The following is a 24,504-nucleotide window of genomic DNA, read 5'->3' as shown; positions in this document are numbered from 1 at the left end:
TGATTGGGTTGCCCACTGTAACGTTAGAAAATGTAACAGTGGACATCTGTTCGACATCCTGAGATGTGTTAAGATTGGAGGCACAGTTTTTTCGCTTCCTATGAAGGGAGGCTGAATGGTGATATGCGATTGGTGCAGGAGAGCAATACCATTTTCAATTTATGGTTTTTAGCTTTTTGGCACATACTCTATGTGGAGTGTTTCGCGGTCTTACATGAAGTGTGAGGAAGGGAGAATTTTGTCTGCTTCATGGATAAGTGAAGGATTCAGTCATGTGCCTTGGAGGAAGGAAGTTGATTTGAGCTTGGGCAGTGAAGTTTGGGCATGAAGTGGACCTGAATGAGTGGTGGAGATGGAGGTCCACTGTTCAACCCAATGCAGAGGCACACTGACCACAACATTCAGGATTTCTTCATGTGCTTGGTGAGCACATCACACCACCAACACTAGGAACCTGTAGAGTGAATTTCTCCACATGCTCACAGCAGGGGCAGTCGCTGTCCAATTTAAGTGCATTGTGGTAGTTTGTTCCAGTGAACAGTTCACAATCACTGTCAGTTGCATTACCTATAGTCAAATCATGTTAATCATTGTAAAGTCATAATTAGAGTCAAATTTCTACCCTCTCTTGGATTTTATGAACATGAGCATAAATGGAATTGATATCATTATGTTGAGCTATGTTCCATATCATTCATGTTTTGTAGAAATAAATACGTTGTGATATTGAATTCTAGTAGGTGTTCAGGTAGACAATGTTCCTTGATCATCTTTATTGATGTTATTTATCTGTGTGGGGAGCATAGGAGTGGTCTTGGAATAAAAAAAAAGACATTATGTGATCTTCAATTTCACTACACAGGGCCAAATATCTTCTCTTTCATGTTTAATTTCCATTGCATATAAATCCTAGAGTAGTGTAACTAAAGGGTGGGTCTGTGCCATAGAGATATTCAGAAGCTGTAGCTCATCAGAGGTACGCACATAACTGCCCATCAGACAGGACATTTTGTAAATTTCAATAAAAATAGATGTGTATTTTGCCAAAAGTAGATGGAAAATTTTGCCACAAATAGATGTTACATTTTCCAGTCCCTGTTTATCAGAAGTGGGCACTATAAAAAATTGTAGACGGGTACATTGAAAGTAACTGACAGGGAGATGTAGAAGAGCCTAATGGGGTGTTTTCTGACAAGCTGTCTGTGTAATAAATATATACACATGAGAAAGAATCGGAGCCATGTGGACTGGATTGACCATATCAGATGAATGGGAGTGGTGCGTAAGTGGTAACCAATGAGAGAAAGCCCATCAACTCAGATTTTGTGTGACATGTTGAGCGACTGTTGGGGATTAGAAACGTAGAGTTGTCATTCCCGGAGAACAGTGGTAGCAATGACAAATTATTTACCTAACACATTTTTATCATTATTATGTTTTATTAATTTTGTTTATTCTTCTTGTTTAATACTAAAAAATTATTAATATAACTGGACTGTTGTGCCACACTAAGTTCATAATACCACCAGAAAGGAGGGAAAATGTGGAAGTAGCTGTGGATGACTTTTGATGCAACAACAAAAATTGAAAAATGTTTATGGTGCCTGTATTACATTTTCAAGAAATTAAAAGACCAGAATAGGACAGGCTGTCATTATTCAAAAGTGAATAAAAATAGATTGTTTTATTTCTTGTTAGCATTTGCATCAGTTTCTACAAATATGTCTGCCCTTTATAGCAGGATAAACAGACACTGTGTCTGCACTTTATCAGTACTGTGGACAAGTACCAAAGCAATCTGAGTACTTATCGGTACCCTCCTAAAACAAACTAATTGCCTTTGATATGGAATACTTAAAACCTGTTACAGTACTACAGTGGAACTCAGGAAAACCACCCCTGCCTGCAACTTGTGCCTTAGCTTACATGCCACCTTCTCCTGCATAAAGGGCTTAGAGGATCCTCAGGGAATCACAGTTTTATCTAAAAAAACTTACTTCATATTTAGTAAACAAAATAGTGTAGCATTGGACCTTAATTGCAATTGGCCTCAGAGGGTGAGTATTGGTCAAGAAAGTGTTTTACACTATTGTGGGTCATGAGGTGTGTCGGTGACAATTGTTCTGTCCTCTACAAAGTTTTGCATCCATTCCATGCACAAAACATTGAGAAAGCAAGAAACATATAGTCACATATAATTGGCAGATTTGTTGATGTATGTTGGGCTGATATTTTGATTAAGTTGCACTAGTAGAATAATGTTTTGTATTGTTGTATGCTTGTATTATTATGCTGCTTGGAAGCATCCACTTAATTTCTACCCTTATTTCTGAAACTGAGTACAGAAAAATTAAACTAGAAAAGATCTCTTCATGAAATAAAAATTAAATTATTCTAAGCCATCCTCACTATCTTCAAAACCACTGAAACCCAATTTGAAGACTTTCAAATCTCCCATTCATTAATTACTTCATTTCAAACAGTGGAAAATCCAGGATGGAATAATGACAATATTATGAAAAAGAGAGGTTGCTACTCAACATATAGCAGAGATGCCGAGTCCCAGGTAGGCACAACAAAAAGACTGTCAAACAAGTAAGCTCTGGAGCAAAAAGGCAACCATTGGAATTAGACAACCCACACACACACACACACACACACACACACACACACACACACACACACACAGTGCGTGCACGCACACAGCACACATACCATCAGATGCAACTCACACACACATGACCACAGTTTCCGGTTTGCTGAGGCCAGACTGCGAGCATCAGCAACGAAGGGAGAAGCAATCTGGGTGGTGGGAGTAAGGAGGAGGCTGGGACAGGGAGGGGGAGGGATAGCAGGGTAGGGGTGGAGGATAGTTAAGTGCTGCTTGTGGGAGCATACATGGATGAGGTGGAGAGAGGGTAGGGCAACTAGGTGTGGTCAGGAAGTTAGACAAAGGGTTGATTGGAGGGGGGGGGGGGGGGGCGGAAAAAGAGAGAATTAAAAAGACTGTGGGTGCGTTGGTGGAATAGAGGGCTGTGTCGTGCTGAAACTGGAACAGGGAAAAGATTAGGTGCGTGAAGGACGATGACTAACAAAGGTTGAGGCCAGGAGGGTTATGGGAAAATAGGATATAACACAGGGAGAGTTCCCACCAGCGAAATTTAGAAAAGCTGGTGTTGGTAGGAAGGATAGAGATGGCACAGGCTGTGAAGCAGTCATTAAAATTAAGAACGTTGTATTGGGCAGTGTGCTCAGCAACTTGGTGGTCCAGCTGTTTCTTGGCCATTCATGCAGACAGCTTGTTGTTTATCATGTCCACATACAACACCGCACAGAGGTTGCAGCTTAGCGTCTAGATCACATGACTGGTTTTACAGGTAGCCCTGTGTCTGATGGGATAGGTGACGCTTGTGACCGGAATGGAGTAGGTGGTGGTGGGAGGATGTATGGGACATGTCTTGCACCTAGGTCTACTACAGACATATGAGCCGTGATGCAAGGGAGTGGCAGCAGGAGTTGTGTGGGGATGGACGAGGATATTGTGGAAGTTTGATGGGTGGTGGAATACCATGCTGGAGGGGTGAAAAGGATAACATCAAGGAAGGTAACTTGTTGGGTTTAGGAGGACCAGATGAAGCAAATGGGCAAAAAGGTGTTTATGTTTTGGAGGACTGTGGATAAGCTGTCTTCACACTCAATCCAGATCACAAAGACGTTAACAGTGAATCTGACCAAGGTAAGGGGTTTGGGATTCTGGGTGGTTAGGAAGGATTCCTCTAGATAACCTATGAATAATTTGGCACGGTCTCACCAGCCAGAGACTGTGGTCATGTGTGTGCATATGTTGTGTAATTCCTATGAAGGACTTTTTGGCTAAAAGTTTACTTGTTTGACAGTCTTTTTGTTGTGCCTACCTGCAACTCAGTGTCTCTGCTATATGGTGAGTAGCAATCTATCCTTTTCATAATAAAGACTTCATTTCTATTGTCTTTTTATGGAAAAAATTTGTTACACAGTAACAAAATTTTCATGTTTTCCTGCTTGACAAATACTCATTCTCTGAGACCAATTGCAATCAAGGTCTAATTAGGTCTAAACTCTTATATGCTACAGTATTTTTTTATGGGATAAGTCTTTTAGAGAAAACTCTGGTTCTATGGGTATCCTCAAAATCCTTTTCTCGGAAGCTACTGATTAGGTGTAGGCACAGTGTCTGGTAATCCTGCAATATAACTTGCTGTAGCACGATTCAACAAGAGTCTAGCTTCAGTATTATAATACTGTTACATTAAATCACCTAGAATGGGAATTCACTGACATTCACTTTCTTTTGGACTGTAAGCAGCAGCAAATGATTGTCCCATAGCTGTTGAAAAGTTTAAACATTTGTTCAATCAGCATCTTACTGAACACTGCTTGCATCAGCATGATTCCTTCTTGTGTGATATTTGTTGCTTCCTCCATTTTTCATCCATCTGTTCTTCAGATAAAATCAAACAGTGGAAACTCCAGGTTGGACTATCAATGATATTAGGAAAAGGATAGATTGCTACTCACCAGAAATTCGACACGAGTTGCAGACAGGCACAACAAAAAGATTATTACACATTTAGCTTTCAGCCAAAGCTTTCTTTAGAAAAGATAACACACACACACACACACACACACACACACACACACACCCAAAGCTTTCTTCAGAAAAGATAACACATGCGCGCGCGCGCACACACACACACACACACACACACACACACACACACACACAGAAGGAAGCAAGCACACCTCAAGCACCATCTCTGGCAGGGCGGACTGGTCAGAGCTGCTGGAGATGGCGTCATGATGTGTGCATGAGGTGTGCTTGCTTGTGTGTGTGTGTGTGTGTGTGTGTGTGTGTGTGTGTGTGTGCGCGTGTGCGTGTGTGTGTGTGTGTATGTATGTGTTTTCTTTTCTGAAGAAAGCTTTGGCTGAAATGTAAATGTGTAACTGTCTTTTTGTTGTGCCTGTCTGCAGCTCTACGTGTCATGTTTATGGTGAGTAGACTCTATCCTTTTCTTAATATTGCTGTACTTAAGGTAATTGATTTGTTATAGCCTTCCCCAGAGGCAATGGGTGTTGTGAACCAATAATGAATATGAGCCATGTATAGTTTGCAATTGTAAGTTTTTCAGTAGTTATCTCATGACAGTGTCATTCAGATGGAATAATACTCTTTTCAGTTATTAATTACTAGTTTTTGATTAATTATTTTTTGAACCTTTAATTAAAAACACAATTTTCTTTGGATCTGAGGAAAAAATGTGCATTTTTAATGTCATTTACTCCAGATTATATCTGAAAATTTTGTTTGTTGTGTTTTATATTTCCAGAGGATGTGTGGGTCCGAATGATGGATGACAGGTCAGCTGAAACATCTCGAGTTTTCCATGGTCACACAGGTCCTGTGTACAGGGTGGCATTTAGTCCAGATAGGAGTCTTCTGCTGTCTTGCTCTGAAGATACAACAGGTATGAATATATTTATCACATCTAATTAGTCTAATTAGTGTAACATGTAGAATTTTAGGCAGTTGTATTGTTTCTCACTCATAAAATCCAAAATGAATGCTACTTCTTTAGTTGTCATAACAAGATCAGTTATTGCAAATTTGCCATGTCCTTGCACAGAACCCTTCTTGAATATTATTCATTTACTACCTGAAGAATAGGTAAAGTTCATTAGCAACAGTAATAAACACATCTCCAACCATAGTTCATTCATTAAGCGGATCAAAGTACAGATCCAAAATGTTTGTTATCATTTGATAACAACAAACTCAAAATAAAACACTGAACTGTTCTGTAATTGGCTGGTGATGGCCTTGACAGCAATGAGCCAGCAATACTTTTCACTGCTAGGCAGTCTGGTGCTAGGGTGTACCCACTGTGCACTCCCTTGTGATGGTTTCAGTAGTGACAACTTACATGTTATCTCTTACCACCACTCCGACATCCATGAGATATACAAGATAACTCGCAACTAAATTTGACGGGTATGGCCAAATATTACCAGGCTTGTTCTATGTGAACTCGTGACTCTTCTGCAGTACAGCTGTAGCCATTAGAGGGTACAGTGGTGCAGCAGGAGCAGTGCATTAGGTGCTAAATAACATGTGAGGGCAGATGTGCGTGTTGTGAAGGTATCACCAAATACCAACAAGGGCACTTGAGGCATAGAGCAGGGTGCAGTTTCTGCAGCTGTCTTTTCCTGAATGGCATTATCACAGCTAGTTTCAGAGAGTGGGGCAAGTTTCTACTGTTGGTGGCTTTAACAAACATTTGAGCTTTGCAATATTTGTGCAAATTGAAAGTTACATACAATTATACATGGCACTGCCCAGGGTAGGATAACCACATTGAGCTGAGAAGGAATTGTAAGCCCAGTTCCATAGAATGTCAAGAACTGGTCATTTAACCCCTTAACTGCTCTGGACGTGTTAACGCGTGTGCCTTTGTACCTGTCCCTGTGTGCTCTGAACGTGTTTACGCGCACCACCAGTCCTTCTACCCGGTACTCTGAACGTGTCTATGTGTAGACAAGTTCAGAGTACCAGGTAAAAGGACTGGTGGCGCACTTAAACACGTTCAGAGCACACAGGGACAGGTACAAAGGCGCGTGCATTAACACGTTCAGAGCAGTTAAAGTGTTAAGGGCTGCAAGGCTAAATAATGGTTGTGCATGCATGCCTGGGAAATAAATGCGATTTCTTATTTGTCAAGCAATCAAAATCAATGGATAGTAGAAGAGATATGCCCTTTTTAGCTTAAGATCATAAACATTACATCCTTGGAAATGCAGTAGCAGCCTGTACTACTGAACTTCCCAGTCATCTTTGGAGGCATCAGAATGTGGCAGAGGATGTGGCAAAGTAGGTGCTGCTAGCTGAGACTGCTCTACCAATGGTTGAAGATGCCACAGCAGACATGGGGTCTGCTTCTGGTAGTGGTTGTCTTACTTCTCTTGAACCTCATGGTGTACTGTAAGTCAGTGGATTGCTGCTGTAATTCCGGCAGTTTCTGCACTGTATGATCCATACTGACTGCTCTCCCAAATGTAGTGAAACTTGCCATGGATCACCTCACTGTCAGTGTAAAGTTCTAGGTAATTTTATTCTGTCAGTCACAAAATTCAAAACCATTTACTTCAAATTTGTCATGAGCTTTAAGAGAGGCCTTCTGGCATATAATCCACTAAGTGCCTGAAGAATAGCTACAGCCCATCAGGAGCAGTGAGACTTACAGCTCTAATTGTAGTCCATTCATTAACCAAATGAACAGTCCAGATGAAAAACTGGTTGAGAACAGCAAGCTCAAAGGAGAACATTGCACTGCTGTGTGCATGTGTGTGGCAGGAGGTGGCTCTTCTTTGTGCCACTGGCATTGCTGTCACTGCTGTTCAATGTGGAGGAGGTGTGGATTCACCAGACACTTTTTTATGTCAGTGTCCATATTGCTGACTCTCATGTTAAACTCTGTCCTCTAAATCAAAGTCTAGTAGAGAAATACAACTTGTAACCTCCCCACCGCAATTTTTTATAAGAAGAAAATATAGCAATACTTAATAGAAATGGGAGCCAAGTGTAACCTCCCACAAAAATTTTAAAAGAAAATAACGATACTAATTAGAAATGCTGATGGACATGGCTCTATGCGTAACCTGCCCACAATCAAATGTACTGACAATGGCAACAAATGTGAAATTCGCAATCTGACTCAATTATAAATCCTTCAAAAAATTAAAGTCCATTCAGTGACAAGAAAATTCAATTAAACCGAAATATCGGTTTTTGGCCCTGTGTAAAAACAATCAGAATTAAAGTCTTACCTCAGAATAAATGGATGTCACATATCTGCTCTTGTTGTTGCGCACCACTTGGAGGAACTACATTGCAAATAATAATATTCTCCTTTTTTTTTTTTTGTAATTCTAGTGAAATTTTTCTTCAAAAAGAAGTGGAATGAAATGGGAAGTGCAACGAGATCTTTAGTTCAAAAAAATTAAACTTTTGAGAAAATGCTTTTGAAATAAAAATTATTATTGGGAGACTTGTTGGAGAATAATTACAATAAATAAAATTTTTCATTATCTAATGATTATATTAATTAACAGTATACCTTATTCCTCATCTTGACCATTGTTGCCGACCGCCTACATCACACAACCGCACTGGGCTGCTACTACTGACCGACCGCTCTGCATGACGACTACAGACTGAGTACTGCTCTCAACTAGACAGAGCTACAGACTCGCAACGACTGACTGACTGCTACTCTGCATAGCGACAACTAACTCGCAAAGACTACTACTGACTGAGAACCGCTCGCAACACTCGCGCGGTCAAGCGCATACTCTCTGGTCACAGATGCTACAATGCCTCGCCATCGCTGCTGCGTTACATACGTGTTTCATAACCCTCCACTCGGGGGGCAAAAATTTGGCAGCGATGGTGAGTCATTTGGACTTGCCAAGCGCGGCAAAATTTTTCTTTAATTAACAAAATCCTACAACTTACAGAATATTTAAATGTTGTGCACACGCACTAAGTACAAAATATATCAGACAAGGACAAAATGTGAATACTAAACATAGTAGCAAATCAGAAAAAAGTATATACAAACTTTTTGACAGATAAAGTGCACAGGCACTGAAAAAATTCTTTAGCATATGCAGAACAAATAAACAGACTGGCAAGAATAATTAGATGTAGTACATAAAGTAAATGTTGTGCACACGCACTAAGTACAAAATATATCAGACAAAGACAAAATGTGAGTACAAAACATAGTAGCAAATCAGAAAAGTATATACAAACTTTTTGACAGATAAAGTGCACAGGCACTGAAAAAATTCTTTAGCATATGCAGAACAAATAAACAGACTGGCAAGAATAATTAGATGTAGTACATAAAGTAAATGTTGTGCACACGCACTAAGTACAAAATATATCAGACAAAGACAAAATGTGAGTACAAAACATAGTAGCAAATCAGAAAAGTATATACAAACTTTTTGACAGATAAAGTGCACAGGCACTGAAAAAATTCTTTAGCATATGCAGAACAAATAAACAGACTGGCAAGAATAATTAGATGTAGTACATAAAGTAAATGTTGTGCACACGCACTAAGTACAAAATATATCAGACAAAGACAAAATGTGAGTACAAAACATAGTAGCAAATCAGAAAAGTATATACAAACTTTTTGACAGATAAAGTGCACAGGCACTGAAAAAATTCTTTAGCATATGCAGAACAAATAAACAGACTGGCAAAAAATATTATGTTGACAAGTGTACATGCACTGAAAAATGTCTTTAGCATTTTCACAACAAATAAACATAATGGCAAAAAAAAAATTCATGTCCAAAGTGCACATGCACTGAAAAATGTCTTTAGTATTTTCACAACAAATAAACATAATGGCAAACATCATGTCGACCAGTGACATAAGTGTACTCACACTGGAGTTTAGCGAATCGAAAAATGTATAACCTATGAACATAAATGATGTTACCAAAAAAAAATTTTTTCTTTATGTGACAAGAATCAGGATAGGAAAGGGAAGGATTGCATCATGGTTGTAGCACTTTAGATTGCACACAGCTGCTCTGAAAGTCCATATCTTTCCACAGTAGTACAACACCAAGTGACACAACTTGAAGTTCTTTTCCCATCAGAATTTATCAGTGTAGCCAAGACACTGAACTGTCGTAGTAATGTTCCATGTTTTCATTTTGGCAGTACATTAGGTACACCAAACAGTGGGACCATAATAATGTCTTCATCGCTCATGGTGGTGGACAGCATGTCGTGTCAACACCACACTCTTACAAGGCACACCAACGTAGAATTAGTGCAAAACCAAATATAGTGCTCCATGATCACTGGGATAAACAGGACAAATGGACATTGCAGTAATTCAGGGTAGTCAGCTTATGAGGTGAAGGACATCAAGTCACATAATATTGACAATTACAGTCTTCATTGATAGTTCGTGGCATTCATAGCCCAGTTATTGAACATTTCTGTACCAAGTATGTAGTATTACAGAAAAATGTTCATTAATTGTTTTACATAGAATCAGTAGCCTTCTTTTCCTGGTTACAAAATATTATGAAATAATCGCATTCTTTTCAGTTACAGAGTATAATCAAGAATAATTAACCTTCTCCTAATTACAGTTAATTAATCATTTGTCTTTAATTAATCATTTGTCTAATTACAGTTAATTAATCATTTGTATAATTACAGTTAATTAATCATTTGTCGTTAATTAATCATTTGTCTAATTACAGGTAATTAATCATTTGTCGTTAATTAATCATTTGTCTAATTACAGTTAATTAATTAATCATTTGTCATTTCAATATACTAAGAATTATTAGCCTTAATTAATTACAAAGCATTATTAAACAGTACCATAGTTAATTAATTATGTGTCATTCCAATCTATTAAGAATCATTAGTCTTTTCCTAATTACAAAGCATTATGAAACAGTCACATTCATTTCCAACAACAAAGTATCAACATTGGAAACAAGAGCTAATCAATGGCATAATTAATAACAATTCGTGGAGTGACATTAATTATTGGCACTCAGTGGCCAGCAAGTATTGAATAAAATCATCATTCAGTATTATTCAGATTATTACGAAGTCATTATTAAAAATCAGTTAATTACAGTCAAATCATTAGTAATCACAGGCATTACAATAAACAGTGGCAGTTATTAGCTAGTGACAAAGCATTATTTTGAATATAGTCTCATTAAGAGGTCATTACTCGAGTGACATGCTATTCAGAGTTGATCAGTATTATTCAGAATTATCATAAACTAGTGACATTATGTGGGACTGGTAATACATTTTTTTTGGTAGCAATGCATTGCGTTGGGATCGATAATTAATTGCTGAGGCATAATACTTTTTGCTTTTGACCTATTGCTGCAAATGAGGATAGGTAACGTCATTCGTCATGAGTCAGCTGTAGCAAGATTATGTAACAAGGCAGTACATGTGATCACATTTATAAATGATAAACACAAATGGGTAAAAAAATATAAAAATGCAAGTACTAGAACAGGTATAATAAGTAACAGGTTTAGTAAGTGTCATGAAAAACTTCTCCTGGAAAAAATACAAAAACGGATTATTGACTTGAAAGAAGAAACGCACACTATGCTGAAAAGTAGTGAACTTCGAATTAACAAGTAGTGAAATGTGTATAAAATGTGTTCCATAGCTGTCCTTTCCAAAACTTTCCGTCATCCTACTATGCAATGTAACACCTGCTGTCAAAGCAAACTGCAACAAATACTTAAATAACTACGTAGCATAAATACATAACTTCAACATTATCCTCATCTGTAAAGAAAAAAACTTCATTATCCATATCATCATAACTTCACCATTATCATCACCTGTAAAGAAAAACTTCATTATTCATAATACCATATCCTTCATCATTATTCATCAGTATTCATTATCATCTGCAAAAAATCACTTCATTACTCATTTCATAACTATTCCTTATCTCTAGCATATTTCATCACTAAAACTAAGATGTGTAGTTCAGTCTGACAGCCTGCATCAATCACCTTGTATTCTGAAAGAAAAAATTAGTTAAGACTGCTATTCTGTGAGGAGTATAGTATATTCTTGTTAATGTTTGTTAATCCTGATCCCTTTACTCTTCCTCATAAAGTTATTGCATCTCCTTTCGTTTATTCCGTAGGTGAAATTCCCATTTATGTTAAATTTATTTCTTAGAATCATCATTCCTTTCTGAAATTGATGAACAAAGATTAATGTCTTGCATTTAAATCCTATACCCACTAAATAATGACTGGTTTATGGTGACACAATTAACCATACAGCATAACATGACAGAAAACGTAATATGTCCAAGACATTGACAGTGTTCGGATGCGAAAAAATGTACACAGAATAATACAATGCAGTAGCAAAAAAAAATGTGAAACAGTCACGATGTTGAGATGTCATAAGGCAAAAAAAAAATGTCAAAGTCGACTGGTGTGTGTTATATCTTAACTATTTCATAGTGCATACAAACAAAACTGGAGTACAGTCATATACACAAAAATGGAAAATGTGCACGGTCTGATGTGTAACGACAAGAAAAGCGACCTGCTAACCTTACCTTGCCGGGCACTTGCCAAGAAAAAAAATACGATAATCATCAATAAGTAGTCACATAAATATAATTGCAGAAATAGTCGTAAATGTGTAAATTCATCTGGAAAAATATGCACGGTCTGATGTGTAACGACAAGAAAAGCGACCTGCTAACCTTACCTTGCCGGGCACTTGCCAAGAAAAAAAATACGATAATCATCAATAATTAGTCAGGTGAATTAATTGCATCAGTAAATGGCATCATAGTGTGTTGAATCATACAGTGGTTTCACTCAATAAACGGTTTAATGTTTGAGATATGGTGATTGCCTTTCGATTTTCTGGTCCTCAAAGTTTCGACGTGTACAACATTGGGGTGAGGGATACTGCGAATCCGATACGGACCTGCGTATAGAAGTTCAAATTTACTGCACTTACCTTTTAATTTGCTGGATAAATAGTGTGTACGTACTAATATCTTCTGTCCAACGTGAAAGTCGCGGCGTGTACAAACCTGTTTTTGCTGTCTTCTCCGGCGCTCTGCGGCACGTTTGATGTTGTTCAGCGCAATGTCAATTATTTCGTGGTGTCGTAGGCGACGATTTTTGGGGAATTCTATTAATTCTTTAATTTTGTTCGGTGGTTCAACGTTTTTCAGTATAACAGTCGGAGATAGCATAGTGGATTCATTTGGAATGGAATTAATTACATCTTGGAATGAGAGTATGTGTGTATCCCAATCAATATGTCTTTTGTGGCAGTATATTCTGCACAGCTTACCAATTTCCTTCATTAATCTTTCACAAGGGTTCGAAGAAGCGTGGTACTTGGATATATAGATCGGAGAAATGTTTCTAGCTCGTAACATGCGTGTCCATACACTACTACGAAATTGAGATCCATTATCAGAAATTACTTTCATTACATGCCCTACATGAAATAGAAAATGTTTTACAAATGCTTTCGAAACAGTTTTAGCAGTAGCTTTGCGTAACGGAGTGAAAGTAACAAATTTTGAAGTGAGCTCAACAGCGACAAAAATGTAGCAAAAACCTCTGTTAGTTCTCGGAATCGGACCAAAAATATCTACTGCGGCCAAGTGTCTTAATTTCACAGGTATAATGGGATATAAAGGAGGAATATGTGAAGTGGTGTCTGATTTAGCTTTCTGGCAAATTTTACAAGACGCTAAAACTCGTCGTATACGTTTTTCCATGTTGGTAAAATAACAGTTCTGTCTCAGTATAAGAAAACATTTTCGTGCTCCGTAATGTGCGTAACTTAAATGAGTGTACCAAATTAGTTTGTTAACCAGTTCGTCAGGAATGCATAATAACCAATTGTTGCTGTCAGGATGAGAGCGGCGAAACAGAATGTCATTGCGTACAGTGTAGTGGTTTCTAATCGTAACATTATTCTTATCTAGCCAAAGGTGTTTAATTTCTTTCCAGACATTGTCTTTGTTTTGTTCTTGTGCTATGTCCTGTAATGACGATGAAATAAAGTTTTCAAATGCAACTTGCTGAATGTACATGACACTGAAATTTGTTTTGCAGAAGTTGGATGCTACGTCTTGCTGATTGTTGCCGAGAGAACGCGATAGTGCGTCTGCTATAACATTTTGCGTGCCGGGAATGTGAACTATTGTAAAATTAAATTCCTGTAAATACAGTTTCCATCTGCTTAATCTGTCGTGAGTAAATTTAGCTGAAAGTAAAAATTGTATCGCTCTGTGGTCTGTGTAGACGGTGGTATGTCTGCCGTAAAGAAAATGCCTAAATCTCGTAAAAGCCCATACAACACATAATGTTTCAAGTTCTGTAACGGAGTAATTTCGTTCAGCGGGTGACAAAATGCGGCTTGCAAATGCGATGTTTTTAATTACTATACAGCCATCTTCTTCTATTTCCTGGAAAATATGTACGCCTAAAGCGGTGTTGGAACTGTCGGTGGCAATGGAAAAATTTCTAGTAAGATCTGGGTGCGATAAAAGTGGAGCATTCAACAGAGCATGTTTCAGGTTCATGAATTCAGAGTGTGCTTGCTTATCCCAAGACCAAATACTGTTTTTACCTGTTAATTGACATAATCTGGGTGTGTCTAAAGCAGAGTGATGAATAAATTTACGAAAAAAATTAATTAAGCCCAAAAAACTGCGTAATTGCTTCTTCGTCGTAGGAACACTAATGTCACGTAGAGCCTGAAGTTTTTCTGGATCAGGCGCAATGCCTTCTGCTGAAATTACGTGTCCAAGAAATTTTATGGAAGTTTTGCCAAAATGCGATTTACTGAGGTTAACTGTAAGTCCTTGTGCATGAAAAGTTTGCAGCAGTTGTTCAAGAATCAGATTGTGTTCATACCAGTTAGCTTCTGCGATAAGAATGTCGTCTACATACGTCGTAATTCTGTCTTTAAGTTCTGTCGGAAGTATAGTGCTCAAACCGCGAATAAAAGCTGCAGAAGAAATAGTTAAGCCGAACGGTAGTTTGCAAAATTGATAACAGTCGCCGAAACAGAGAAAAGCTGTATATTTTCTACAATTCGGATGAAGTTGAATTTGCCAAAATCCCGATTTCAAATCTAATGTGGAATAAATAGCTGTACCGTGAAATTTCTGTAAAAGTTCCTCTAATGTCTGTGGTCGATCTGTTTCATTAATAATAATGTCATTAATGTGACGTGAATCAAGTACAAGGCGAAGTGAGCCATCTTTTTTCTTAACAATATGTAGCGGGTTTATGTACGGACTAACTGCTGGTTCTATAATTCCTTGGTCGAGCATATCCTGCAATTCTTTTTTAACCTGTTCTCTGTGAATGTATGGAATAGGATAATGCTTTGCTTTAAATGTGTCATGCGGTTTGACTTGAAATTCATACATAAAGCCGGACATAGTACCAGGAATGTTGTCAAAAACTGGAGCTTGCTGTAAAAGAATTTTGTGTAATTGCGTTCGTTCGTCGTCTGTAATTGCACTACTCTCTTTAACTTTATCGGAAATCATTTGTATTACGTCGTAGTCCATTTCGTCTGGAGTATTATAGTTGTGTACGTACGTATCCGTTAACAATGTGGGATTACAGTCTATGTCACGTGTTGCGGAAATGACCTCTGTGCGGTTAATTGTTTGTTCTTCCGCAGATAATGAGTGCTGAAATTCTAAAGCAAGTTGTACATTTTCATCCTTTAACATTAAATAAGAATTCTGAAAATCAATGACTGCTTCGTGTTGTACCAGAAAATTCGTGCCTAAAATAACGTCTGTTGTCAATAAAGGAACAATCCAAAAATTAGAGTGAAACGTGTGACCTGCGATACAAAATGATAAATGTGTCTGTAATTTAACGTCTACTCCTTTACTCGATACTGCTCCTTTCACTTTTGTTTTGCCTAAAGGTAATGTCGGATAAGTATTCTCTTTGTTGCACTCATTAAAAGTCTCCTCATTTATTACTGATATAGGTGATCCGGAATCAATTACTGCTGAGAATTTCGATGAACCAATTTTAATTTCGATAACAGGATGTGACATGGTTTTCTGAATAACTGGTCTTTCCTGTAAAAGAGTGTCTCTGATGTCGTCAAAAGTAATTACATTTTCGTGAACAACATTTTGCGTGTCTAAGGTAGTGCTTGTATTATTGCAAGATGCGTCCTGTACATTATCTAGTCAGATTCTATCTGACGTGTTATTATTATTAGGAGGATTCTGTGGCATTTCGACTATTTGAACTGTCCTATTACTTCTTCCAGGCGTGTTACGCTCTGGATGGTACCTACTGTCGGGTTCATTCATGAGAATATGTTCTTGCGTATGATTTTGCTGTTGGTATGACCGACTGTTGTTAGACGTTCGCTGAAAATTGTCTTCATTATTTTTACGTCTGTCGTAATAGTCATTCCTATACGGTGCATTACGATAGGAATTGTAATACTGTCTTCTTTGTACGTAGTTGTTTCCTTGCTGACGTACGTTACTATTTGTTGGACCAGGGACTATGCGTCCACGCGGCGAAACATTAAAGCCTGGTTGACCTTGTGTATTCCATTGTTGGTTAGGTATCCTAATCGGCTGGTTTTGATGTTGTTGTTGTGAAACACCTCTATTGTTACTAAAGTGTCGTTCCTGTTGCTGAAAATTTTGACGGTATTGATAATTAGAATTTTGCCTGTTATTAAATTTCTGGTAGTTATCGTTCCTAAAGCGTCTGTTATCTTTCCGATTGAAATTACGTCCCTGATCATGATTGTAGTACTGTTGTTGACCTTGGTTGTTACACGAAAAGTTTTTGTTTACAAAAGAATAATCGGATTGCTGTACCTCCAAGAGCTGTAAAAGATCTCTGAATGCTGAAATGTTTTCTTTTTGCTGCCCCGTTAGAAGTGACACTCGTAATGACCGTGGTAATTTAGAGATGCATAGTTGTATAAGTGCGGATTCACTGTACGGTTCACTTAGGTACTGGTTTTGTTGTACCATGTGCTCAAAAAATTGCATTACACTGGGAAAATTTGAGTTTTCATAGTTTGGCAAACTAATTAGTTGATCTTTAATTCCGCGCTGTGTCGTCTTCGACCAGTACGCTGACAGAAAAGCATTCTGAAATTCCTCTACCGAGTAACACTGTCTCGCGATCGGTCTCATACGAGTTGCCGGTTCGCCTTCCAAAAAACTGCAAATAAATTCAAGTTTATGTGTTACAGGCCAAGTCGGTGGAAGAGCAAAGCTAAACTGTTGAATCCAATCCAGTGGGTGAATCTGCGTTCTATCGTTTTTAAATATTTTGAACTTTCTTACTGACAGAAAATGTTTATAGTCGAAATTATCATCTCTGTGTAATGAAACAGGTTCAGGATCGTAAGAGAATCTATTGAACTGCGGTTGATCGGAATCTAAGTCCCGTACTCTCTGTAGATTACCCAAATTATACGCGCTGCGTGAGTCTGACACATGTTCATAAAGTGGCGTCTGTTGTCGTATGTTATTAACTGACATGTTTTTCATTTCTGTTACTTCTTGTTGTAAATTTGATAACTTCCGACGTAACGTGTTGTTAGATGAATCGATTTCATTAATTGTCAGCTGTAAATTTTGAAATTCAGGTGTTTGGATAAAAGAAACCGGTGCAGTATCGTCTGATTTATTGTCATTAGTATTTTCGATAACATCAATACGACTGGCCAATTCATCACATTTTTCAGTCAGTACTTTAACCTGATCATCGGTTTTAGAATCAGACGCATTAATCTGTTTTTGCAACTTGCGCGTAGTTTCGCTCAGTTTTTTAACATCAGCTTTGATGACATCGCAATCCTGTGTTAGATCTAGTTGTTCGAATCTATCTGTCACTGTTTGAATATTTACTGTGTGTGTATCCGTTTTTGCTTTAAGATCAGAAATTTCATCCCGTAATTCCGCGTTCAATTGTTCTATGGTATTAATTTTGTCGGACACTGTAGTAATATTATTGTCTACATACGTCTTCGCTTTCGCGAATATTTTACGTTTGTCCTCTTGTCTCTGTGCAGTGATTGTTTCCATGACTTGTCGTTTTACTTTGTTTTGATCTTGAATAAATCTGCGGAAACGCGTATCACTGTTCTGTATGTGCTGACTAAAGCGCTCGTTAATCTGAGTGTTCTGCTGTTCGAATCTCACGTCTATCTTTGCGTCCATAGTGCGCGAAAGTTCTATCGTCATTGCTCTAAACTCGTCCCGTAATTGTGCAGCTTTTTCAGAGCATTGTTTAGCGACTCCGCTAATTTCGTCTCTGAGTGTTTCTGTTGCGGCTATTTGCATTTCTCTTAATTCTTGCGCAACAGACTTAATTTCTTCGCTATTTTTTTGAGAACAAGCCTCAATTTCCACGCGCAACTGTTCCTTAGTGTCATGGCACTGCGCGGCAACGGCTGTAATTTGTTCACTAAGTTGTTTGAAATTTTCGTCATTATTGTCAAGTTTTTCATTTAAGTGTTTGTTATCTTCCCTAAGTTGTTTGACCTGTTCATTGAGTTGTTGTTTGAGATTTTCGTTATCTTGTTTGTTCTGTTCCCTAAGTTGTTTGAAATTCTCTTTAAATTGTTTGTTATCTACACTATTTTCATTAAGTTGTTTACTCATTTGTCGCAACAAAGCCATAATTGGATTCGACTCAAGGTCAGCATTTCTATTCTCTGTACTGTTCAATAGTGGATCTGGAATTGTTTCACTTTCTGTAACCATTTGGTCATTCTGAAATTTACAAAAAGGTTTGTCAGTCAAATGTATACTATCAGTCATTGTTTCGGAATTAAATACATCTGTCCTACTTTGTGTGATCTGTTCATTTTCATTAGACAGATTTGACTGTACATTACTTGAATTTTCCAAATCGGGTGTGTTAAGCTCTACAGCGCTCATTACCATAGAGCATTCTGCGTCATCAATTGTCGTCAAGTTAACAGACGAGACAATTGAGTTCGTTTGTTCATCATTAAGGTGAAAGTCATCATTAGTGGTTGGAATGCACTGATTGTTAGTGAACGCAGGATTGTCATCATTACGTTGCGTATCACAATTACTATCGGTCACGTTGTTTAAGTCGGTAATTTCATTCACAATACTTCGCGATACACTATTCACAGTCTTTCGCGGCATTTTTACAATAGTCAAAATTTTTCACAAAACAAATAAGCACAATGCAAAAGCAACACACAAATACAACAAAGCAGCAAATTGCCGTTGACCTGTAGAAAGAAAGTCACAATATTATTAAAAGCGTTGCGCCAGATCCTAATTATCTAAGCAAATAAGAGCAGATATCTGACTGTCGCTCAAAAGACTCTCAACGAAATACGATCCTGGACTGGGTGTCGCCAAGTGTAACCTCCCCACCGCAATTCTTTTTTTAAAGAAAATATAGCAATACTTAATAGAAATGGGAGCCAAGTGTAACCTCCCACAAAAATTTTAAAAGAAAATAACGATACTAATTAGAAATGCTGATGGACATGGCTCTATGCGTAACCTGCCCACAATCAAATGTACTGACAATGGCAACAAACGTGAAATTCGCAATCTGACTCAATTATAAATCCTTCAAAAAATCAAAGTCCATTCAGTGACAAGAAAATTCAATTAAACCGAAATATCGGTTTTTGGCCCTGTGTAAAAACAATCAGAATTAAAGTCTTACCTCAGAATAAATGGATGTCACATATCTGCTCTTGTTGTTGCGCACCACTTGGAGGAACTACATTGCAAATAATAATATTCTCCTTTTTTTTTTTTGTAATTCTAGTGAAATTTTTCTTCAAAAAGAAGTGGAATGAAATGGGAAGTGCAACGAGATCTTTAGTTCAAAAAAATTAAACTTTTGAGAAAATGCTTTTGAAATAAAAATTATTATTGGGAGACTTGTTGGAGAATAATTACAATAAATAAAATTTTTCATTATCTAATGATTATATTAATTAACAGTATACCTTATTCCTCATCTTGACCATTGTTGCCGACCGCCTACATCACACAACCGCACTGGGCTGCTACTACTGACCGACCGCTCTGCATGACGACTACAGACTGAGTACTGCTCTCAACTAGACAGAGCTACAGACTCGCAACGACTGACTGACTGCTACTCTGCATAGCGACAACTAACTCGCAAAGACTACTACTGACTGAGAACCGCTCGCAACACTCGCGCGGTCAAGCGCATACTCTCTGGTCACAGATGCTACAATGCCTCGCCATCGCTGCTGCGTTACATACGTGTTTCAAACTTTTTTGTGAAATCTAATTAACCATATTGTACTTTGGTGTTCCAGTTTTGATACGGTATATGCACTGCTTAGCATTGTCTTTCTTCACAAAATATAATTTAGATTATGAGATATGGAACATTCGGTATTCCTTTAATGGACAGAGGATTAAAAATGGAAGAAAATAATTGAAACTGATCTGTATAATTACTAGATGAAGTTACTGCTTCCAAATTACACACAAAGGGGGAAAGAAAGAATCAGCTTAACCTTTTTTATTTAATCTAGGGGACAATTTTCCAACCATTGGAAAGTAGTTACTGTGATCCCATTTAGTAACCAAGGGAAGAACTGAAAAAGCAGCAGTAGTTATAATAGGGATATCCTGAGGAAATAAAATGTATGAGTCAGTGATAAAGAGCTTGACTACATGGCTCTGTTCCTGCTTTCAGAGTGGTTTCAGAAGAGAACATCCAACCATTGACAACCTGACCTGCTGAGGGTGGTTGTACAACATTAATTCCTGTACAGACAAGAGCTGTTAGATATATTTTCCAAGCTTAACAACATTCACAATCTGTTTGGAAACAATTCATCATTGGACAACTGGATTAATTGGGCTTCTCATATAGAAGTGCTTCCCCTTCTAACATTATGTTAAATATTGAGTCAGTGATGCCTAATTGGACCACTTCGATCATGGAAATGCTATCTGTCACAGTAGCAATTTTTGTGTCTAACCTTTATGCAATTGCAGTGTTGTAAAACTGTGACAGATGAAAAGTTAATCATCCTAACATCCCCAAGAACAAAGGTACTCTGCTTTCAAAAATAAAGTATTCAGATGGCATTGATCATGTTTTTTGATAACAGGCATGATGAAGTATACCAAGAATTAAAGCAGCAAATGGAGCTCTTGCTAGCCTGAATCCAACCAGTTTGATCAGATTTTTTCAATTGTCCTGATTTTTCTTTGCAGCATAACAAAGTCTTCAGACTATTTTCATCTTCAGACTATTTTCTGAACATGTTCTGAAGGGTGACTCAACTTGATTCAACAGATACAGAGTGCTGTGGCTGACAGATTTGAGATAACTATGAAAGACTTTTTTGAGAGCATGAAGAGAATAAAACTCTCACTGAAAATGTATCATTTCAAGTGAAATCCAATTCAAAAAAAAAACTGAAACTCATACAAATTTGGTTTGGAATTGTTGTCTTACAAAGAAATATCTCCAACTTCACTTCATATTTTAAGGAAGAAAAAGGCACTTGCACAATATCAGCCCCAGCTATCAGTCCTTTGCAAAAATTTGGGCCAAAATTCTGATAATAACCAGTTATGGCCTTGTGAACCAATTTCCCACCCATAGAATTCAGAAATATGATATGGAGGGAGACTTCTAGATTGTACTGATTGTGAAGCAACAGTCCATCTATTTTTTTGGGATCAGCTTGCTTAAACAAGCACTCCAATAAATGTACACAGCAGATAGAATGGTGTGGTACATAGACATTACAAATGTTTGGGAAGACTGTGCCACTACGATAGGTACCCAAAACACTTCGGAATCTAAAGAAATGAGTTATCAGATACAGTTGTCTAGGGGGCTTTCAGAGACTAGAAAGCTGGACAGTGTCCATTGTGGACATTACTCACACATTTGTAACTGAGCTGCTACAAAGTATTTCACTAATCCATTTTTGCTGGCACAATAAGACTTTATAATGAATAGTGATTCCACATTTTGACTTAACACCCAACACTCTCAACTGTGTCTTTTGATGGTATTTCTTCTGCCCAGCAGGGATGCCAAACCTCTTACTTTCCTCTGAGCGGTGAATGTTGTGTGGATATCTACAGTGATTTTGTGTACTTTGAGGATAAGCAGTGAAGATATTTTGTGAAAGTTGCTATACATGGATTTGCTTTTCAGTCAGGCTGTGGAGTCTGCAGACATGGACATGTTTGGTGTGCTACAAAGGACACTGTTTTCCTGTGTGGGATGTACGATTTGCCCCTCACGGTTACTACTTTGCCACAGCAGGACATGATAAAACAGCTCGACTTTGGGCCACAGATCAACATCAGCCTTTAAGAATATTCGCTGGTCATTTTTCAGATGTTGACGTAAGTGAATTTTTGTATTTTTCATGAAATTTGCATTATGAGATAAATTTTTTTAAACTGATAAAGAGAAAAACTAAAAAAAGAAAAAAGAAAATCGGGAGTGTGACACACAGGCCAGTTTGTTAATAAAGAAACTCGACAAATTGTTTGGAAATTCTGGTAGCATGGTATTTCTTATTGTTCTTCTGGCCACCTGCTATAGTTCATGCTGTTGTCCAGATTTTTGTGTCATAACTGTTTAAACTAATAAGTACTGGTTTTGATGTTTCAGTGTGTTCAGTTTCATCCAAACTCAAACTATGTGGCAACTGGATCAAGTGATCGCACAGTTCGTCTTTGGGATTGTGTTACTGGCAGTCATGTTCGTTTGATGACAGGCCATAAGGTACACTTCATTTAACTTTTTTGATGTCCTGTGATGTTGAAGTATTTTTGTGTATATAGTAGACTAATAATAAAATAATTTTATATGCTTGACAGGCGCCCATCTATTCCCTTTCTTTTTCTGTGGAAGGGCGATTCTTAGCATCTGCTGGGTCTGATTACAGAGTATTAATATGGGATTTGGCCCATGGACACCTTCTTGCTGAGCTCAGCAGCCATACTGCACCTATACATAGCCTCGCATTTAGCCGCGATGGACACATTTTAACATCTGGTATGTTCATAAAAAAATGCTTGTGTTCTAACATTTTTTCCTCTTTTGTTCTACCGTGTGGAAAATCACAAGATTTGCAACCCTTTTAGAGTGTATTGAGTTTCACCATACGTAAGACTTAATATTAATTCTGTGTTTCCTTTCTTGTTCCAGGTTCTTTAGATTGTTCAATTAAACTGTGGGATTTTACAAGACTTGTTGAAGAAATGACACTAGAAGATGTAAATGTGTCACATAACCCTGACATAAAGAAGAGCGAAAGTTATTTATTGCGTTCCTATGGAACAAAGAACTCTGGAGTGCTTGGTTTACATTTCACAAGAAGAAATCTACTGCTAGCTGTTGGAATCTATGACTCTTGACATGTCGTAAATGTTGCAAAAAAGTGTAATATTTGGTATTAATATTTGTTATTGAAAAGTGTTGGTATGAATGCAAGCAGATGGAAGAATATACCACTAACTGTAAGACTATATTTATGCAATCTTAAAATCTAACGTCACTAAACATGTCTTTTTAGGTGATCACAGATTAGATACAAATTTTGAAAGGCTTGCTAGTTTTTGAAACTTGGATGCATTTGCTTGGGAAAAATATCATTTAAAGACTCTGTAGCAAAAAGGACCTTTGACATTAAGTTATAGTGGGATGCAAAGTAAAATAGTAAGATTTGCAAATCTAAAAAGTTAAAACTAAACATTTTGGAAATACATTCACAGCATTTAAGGCATGCACTTGGAAGTGACAGAAAACAAAAAGCAAATCAAAAACTCAGGTAAGGGACACTAGGACTCATGTGGAGACATACAGATAGTAGTTTTCCCCTTGCTAGTTTTACAAGTGGAACAGGAAAGGAAATAACTAGTAGTCGTACAAGGTACCCTCCACCATGCACCACACAGTGGCTTGTGGAAAATGTATGCAGATGTAGATATAACCTCAATCAAGTACCTCTGATCCAGATTAATATATTCCTCACAAACTGTGTGCTGAAATCAAATTGGATATCACTTAATCATTGTAAAATTACACAATTCCAAAACAGTCACTTGAAGCAGTCACATTCATGAAATATCTAAGAGGGCACCTATGGGAAAGTTTAAAGTTAAACAACTATATAAAACTAATGGCAGGCAACACACCTGCTAGATAGATTCATTTGAAAAATCCTCAGACAATGTAATCCATTGACAGAGGAGGTAGCTTGCAGAACCCTTGTTTGACCGATGACTGAATACTCCCCGTCAATCTGGGATCCATACCAGATAGGATTGATAAAGAGAATAGAGAAAGTCCATGGAAGAGCAGCACATTTCGTTACAGGTTCATTTTGTAAGTGCAAAAGTGTCTTGAAGGTGCTCTCCAACTCCAATGGCACATGTTGCAGGAGAGGTGTTCTGCATCAGATGTGGTTTATTGTTAAAATTGCAAGCACATATGTTCGTAGGAGAGCCAACCAATATATTAAACTATGTGATGAAATTGAGAAATTGAATTGGATATCACTTAATTGTTATATGGTTATACTTATATCGTGAGAAAAGATTGTGAATGTAAAATTATAGAGATTCAAGGTAAAAAACTGTTCTTCCAGGGAACAAGAAAAGGTGGAAAATGACAGTGTATACAAACGAGTATAAGTGTACATACAAAGGGTACTAGAAAAGTTTTGCAATACTGCTTTATTAGTTTAATTGTTTCAAAGTAATTTCTGCCACGTTGAATACACCTCTTCATCCTCCAAAACCAATCCCTAAACCAGTTCTTCCAACTGTCTGAGGGAGTAAGGCACACTCGTTCCAA

General features: G+C 37.6%; 1 protein-coding gene across 1 annotated transcript in view; it reads left to right on the top strand.

The window, feature by feature from the left end:
* The window catches only part of LOC126457216 (transcription initiation factor TFIID subunit 5), an 80,159-nt gene extending 56,983 nt beyond the window's left edge, over positions 1-23,176 (top strand). The window contains exons 8-12 of the mRNA XM_050093336.1: positions 5,367-5,504; positions 21,850-22,043; positions 22,315-22,428; positions 22,524-22,701; positions 22,855-23,176. Coding sequence (XP_049949293.1) covers positions 5,367-5,504; positions 21,850-22,043; positions 22,315-22,428; positions 22,524-22,701; positions 22,855-23,063 — 833 coding nt within the window. The 3' untranslated portion in view covers positions 23,064-23,176. The remainder of the gene's footprint in view (positions 1-5,366; positions 5,505-21,849; positions 22,044-22,314; positions 22,429-22,523; positions 22,702-22,854) is intronic.
* Positions 23,177-24,504: the final 1,328 nt, after the last annotated feature.

Source organism: Schistocerca serialis, chromosome 2 (assembly GCF_023864345.2).
Source record: "Schistocerca serialis cubense isolate TAMUIC-IGC-003099 chromosome 2, iqSchSeri2.2, whole genome shotgun sequence".
NCBI lineage: Eukaryota > Metazoa > Arthropoda > Insecta > Orthoptera > Acrididae > Schistocerca > Schistocerca serialis.
This window is presented reverse-complemented; position numbering and strand designations above follow the sequence as displayed.